The 4,501-nt window shown below is 33.4% G+C and overlaps 1 protein-coding gene across 2 annotated transcripts; it reads left to right on the plus strand.

Annotated features, from left to right (window-relative positions):
• The first annotated feature begins 2,179 nt into the window (after positions 1-2,179).
• PEX4 (peroxin4) lies at positions 2,180-4,256 on the plus strand. 2 transcript variants are annotated; one of them, XM_079057007.1, is made up of 7 exons: positions 2,180-2,374; positions 2,715-2,729; positions 2,928-2,964; positions 3,248-3,367; positions 3,596-3,724; positions 3,799-3,928; positions 4,008-4,256. In XM_079057007.1, exons 3-7 carry the CDS (start codon positions 2,959-2,961, stop codon positions 4,094-4,096), a joined length of 474 nt encoding a protein of 157 aa, XP_078913133.1. In that variant the 5' UTR covers positions 2,180-2,374; positions 2,715-2,729; positions 2,928-2,958; the 3' UTR covers positions 4,097-4,256. The 2 variants fall into 2 exon arrangements, with proteins under 2 accessions (XP_078913133.1, XP_078913132.1); XM_079057006.1 differs by lacking the exon at positions 2,715-2,729 and having other exon boundaries at positions 2,182-2,374.
• The last annotated feature ends 245 nt before the right edge of the window (positions 4,257-4,501 follow it).

Here is a 4,501-nt window from a genome sequence, read left to right on the forward strand (position 1 = left end):
ATGATACGAAGAGGAAAGTGAATTGAAATTTGTCCAGATATATTGATCAATAAGAAGTATCAAAATGAATCATTGATTTGGTTTCCAAAAGCCATAGTAGAAATTGGAGAAGATAAAGTCGTGACTACAGAAGGAACAAATAAACATAGAGAACATTTTCTGATTTTTCCTGATTTTTTAAAATATAATTTATGGGTATTGAACTAATAATGTTCATTTAAGGGAACCTATATAATTGTTGCCTGATACTAGTAAACATAATTTTATTTAAATCTAATAGAAAAATCAAAAGAAAATTACATGTATCATTTTTTAAGAATAGAAAAAAAATAAAAATTATTAAAAAATGACAATTGGAAGAATTTGGACTTTTTTTTATTAAAAGAGATAGATAAATAACTTATGCTTATATACTTCTAACATTAGTTATATTTTTATTTTTTATTTTATTTTATTTTATTTTTTTAACAATTTTGGCCAAATCTTTACTTTTATTTTGTTATTTTATAAAGCTTACAGCTTTTTTACATTTTTATTTTTTTTATGTATGTTTTCATGCTTTTCTAAATTATTTTATCTTTTTTACATATTCGTATGGTGCAATGCTCTAGTATGAAAGAAATTTTTTATAATGGGTCCATTACGAACTTTTATATATATAAAAGACAAAACTGTAAAATTGGTCCTTGTAGTTTACGAAAATCTGTGGATAGGGTCCAAAAAGTTTCTGACTTGAATGGAAGGTCCAAAATCGAATACTTTCTGTGGTTTTAGTCCTAAAATTAAGAAATTTCTGTGTTTTTGGTCCTAGGAAACCTGGAAGGATGATTTTACCCTTCTAATTTCCTTTTTGTATTTTTATTTTAATATTTTATTAATTAAAATTAGAAAAGAAAAGAACAGACCCACTTCACACACACACACACACACACACACACACTCTCTCTCTCTCTCTCTCTCTCTCTCTCTCTCTCCGATGACCAAGAAGATCACGACTCAGACTCTTCTTCTCCTTTCGTATACTCCTCCCTAAACCCAATGTCACCACCATGATCCTCTAAATCCGTGGTCATCGGCACCATCGTCGGCCACCACCACAACCCCATTTGGTTCGCAATTTGTCTCGATTAGCCCTCGAATTCCAAAACTCACCAGAATCGATTCAATCCATGACTGTGGGTGTTGACGTTATTCCATCATTCCGATTTGAATCTGGCGGTGATTCTGAACCCAGATAAACCTATTCATCTCATGCTCAAATCGATTCAATCTATGAATGCATTATGGATGGACCAGATTCTGAATCTTTTCATCTGATTAATCCAGATGGGTTTCTTGGTCAAGAAGAAGATAGGAGAGACATGGAAGTCTTACCCTTCAATCACAGGTTCAAGGTCCAACTGAACCAGATGAATCGATTTGAATCGATTCAACACGGGTCTTGTAAATTCTAGGGTTGACTGCCATGGATATTGCAAATCTAGGGCTTGTAAAGATAAGATTCAAACCTGCAAATTGATTGTAGAGTGTTTGTGTAGGTGTGTGTGTATCTATGCATGTGTGTTCATTAGTGTATATGAGTTTTGAATCTGGAAGATGTCGATAGAGAAATGGAAGATGATGCAGGTTAAAGTAAGATTTTGCATATGAAAGGGAGAGGGGAAGATTGCAGGGGCAATCTTATAGTTTCGGTGCTCATCGGAGTTCTGGTGTTCGCCAGAGATCTTGGTTTCTAACGAAGCGCACACACATACAAATTTTTTGTTCTGAATTTTTTCTTGAGTTGCAGGTTTTGTATGAGAGAGAAAAAGAGAGGGACAAAGAGAAAGTCAAATGGAAGAAGGAGAGAGAGAGAGAGAGGGTGATACGGTGGGTGGAGTCGTGGAGAGGGGTATGGTGATATTTTTTTATTTTTTATTTTTTTATAATTATTTAAATACTAAACTCAATAAAAATATGGGAAAAAGAAATAATAAGGGTAAAATGGACATTTCAATATTTTCAGGACTAAAACAAAAAAAAACCTTGATTTTGGACCATCCATGCAAGTTGAAAACTTTTTGGACTCTATCCAAAATTTTTTAAATACCACGGACCAATTGTGCAGTTTTGTCTGTATAAAAAAAACAAAATAAAAATGTTTGTTTTTCATTTTGGCCTATGATGTTCTCGAAGGTTTATGTATTCGGGCTACTTTTTACTGCCATAACTCTTCTTTAACCCTCTCTTCTGTTTTTCACTTGATGGCTTGATCGTCTCATATTCTTTATCGTGTCATCTCCTCCATCTTAGATCACCGTCCCATCGTATCGGCGCCGTCGTCCCAGGTCGTTACATCACCGTCTCGCCGTCTCATCTCCTCGGACAATCTCAGGTACTCATCGTCTCTGTTCTCCTAATCTTGAACTCGAACACGATCACGATCTCTCTTCTCTGTTCTCTATTCTTATTTTTTGCCAAATGGTGTGCTTCTTTCGATTTTTGCTGGATTATGTTTGTTGAACGATTTTGTTGTTTAATATCGTGTTTTAATGGTGGAAACCTATTTTCTGTGAAATGATTTTGCCTGTATTGAATGGTGGGAACGTATAAATGTGGTAAAGGTGAAATCTCAAAGATCTTACCTGAAATTCTTTTAAAAAAAGGGGCTTTAAACGTAGATCACATTGCACATCGTATCAATAACCTATTTTCCCCGCTTTCGTTTCTCTCAGGTACACAAGAAAAAGGTATTTGGATTCTAGCAATCCGTTTTGGGGTTTTCTTCTAGGGTTCTAATTTGCCCCCAAAAAAATTCCCAAATTTTCATGTCCTTATAAGTTTTTCGACTTAATCTATATCTTACTGATTGCTTTGCTTGTGTTCATTGAATTTCTAGATGCCTTTTTTGTTTTAGCAGTTAATGGTGTCTCCTTGTAAATTTGCAGAGGTTTGGAAGAAATAATACAATACAAGAACATGCAGGTTAGCTCTTTTGTGGTTAAGCGGATAAGTCATCTTTCTATTTGTGAATAATTTCAATTCCTGTTTCGGTGCTCTACTGCACTTATATTACACCTTCAATCAATAAAGCTTTTGTCTGTTTAGTGTGCTTATCAGTTCTCTTTTTTGTGCTAAAATTCATAGTATACTTTGATAACATAGTTATAGAGATATTTAATTTAGTTTTGCCTTTTGCTCTATTTAAATTTCAAAGCCAGTTTTATTTTTTGAAAAGTAACAAGTAATGTAACCTTTTTATATTCAGGCATCAAGAGCAAGACTTTTTAAGGAATACAAGGAGGTGCAAAGGGAGAAAGTAGCTGATCCAGATATCCAACTTGTTTGTGATGATTCCAATATATTTAAATGGACTGCACTTATCAAGGTATGTTTAACATTCATGGAAAAAACACACACACACACACATTACATTTTTTCACCAATACAGGCAATGTACTTTATTTGTTACATATTTTCTATTATCAGTATAGACTATAGAATGACAAGTATGTTGCTGTTATGGTTAAAAGAATGTAAATGCAATGCTTCATTTGGTTTTAATGATAAAAAGAAGAAAATTGATACGCTATTAAATAATTATTTTTTTATGCAGGGACCATCAGAAACTCCTTATGAGGGTGGAGTTTTTCAACTTGCGTTTTCTGTTCCTGAGCAATATCCTTTGCAGCCTCCCCAAGTGAGGTTTTTAACTAAAATATTTCACCCAAATGTTCATTTTAAGGTATGGATTTTCTCTTTCATATGTTTTTTTAAAATGCAATGATTTACTTATTATGATTGTATTGTATGTATTAGACAGGAGAGATTTGCCTGGATATTCTGAAGAATGCTTGGAGTCCAGCATGGACACTCCAATCTGTATGCAGGGCAATAATTGCTTTAATGGCCCATCCAGAACCGGATAGCCCACTCAATTGTGATTCAGGTTTACTTTCTTTCTTTGATTTTAGTGGATTTACCTTTATACCCCTCTAACTATATCATATTTGATTTGTTTATTTCAGGGAATCTTCTTCGATCGGGTGATGTTAGAGGATTCCAGTCAATGGCTAAGATGTATACTAGGCTTGCAGCCATGCCCAAGAAAGGTTGAAGAATATCATCATCATTATTCATCATGCATATTGTCAACAAACAAATAAATAATCCTTCTATTTCATTTTCACCATATATGTATGTTTGTGTGTGTGTGTGTGTGGACTTTCATATTACTTGAGCTTTGTATGAATGAATGTAAAATACAAATTGTAGTATTTTCTTGTAGGTCAAATTTTCTCTACGTGAGGTATGAAAAACCAAGCAATAACGAATCAAAAAGAAAAGAAGAAATGTAAAAAACTAATCGAGAATCACAAAATATCATTCAAGACGTTGAATTTTTGCAACAAAAACTGCATTTGGTGAAAAATTGGACTAGTCAAAAATGACCAAATGTCGAGTGGTGTAGGCATTTGATCAGTTTTACAAACTTATAGCATAATCATTTGCAAAATAGTGA

The sequence above is a fragment of the Lactuca virosa genome, chromosome 6 (assembly GCF_052849685.1).
Source record: "Lactuca virosa cultivar CGN04683 chromosome 6, Lactuca_virosa_CGN04683_v6, whole genome shotgun sequence".
Lineage (NCBI taxonomy): Eukaryota > Viridiplantae > Streptophyta > Magnoliopsida > Asterales > Asteraceae > Lactuca > Lactuca virosa.

Excerpts from the sequence above, each read along its gene's own strand:
- PEX4 (XM_079057007.1), top strand. Across the intron at positions 3,725-3,798 it reads ACCCAAATGTTCATTTTAAG|ACAGGAGAGATTTGCCTGGA; the intron begins GTATGGATTTTC and ends TGTATGTATTAG. Across the intron at positions 3,929-4,007 it reads CCCACTCAATTGTGATTCAG|GGAATCTTCTTCGATCGGGT; the intron begins GTTTACTTTCTT and ends TGTTTATTTCAG.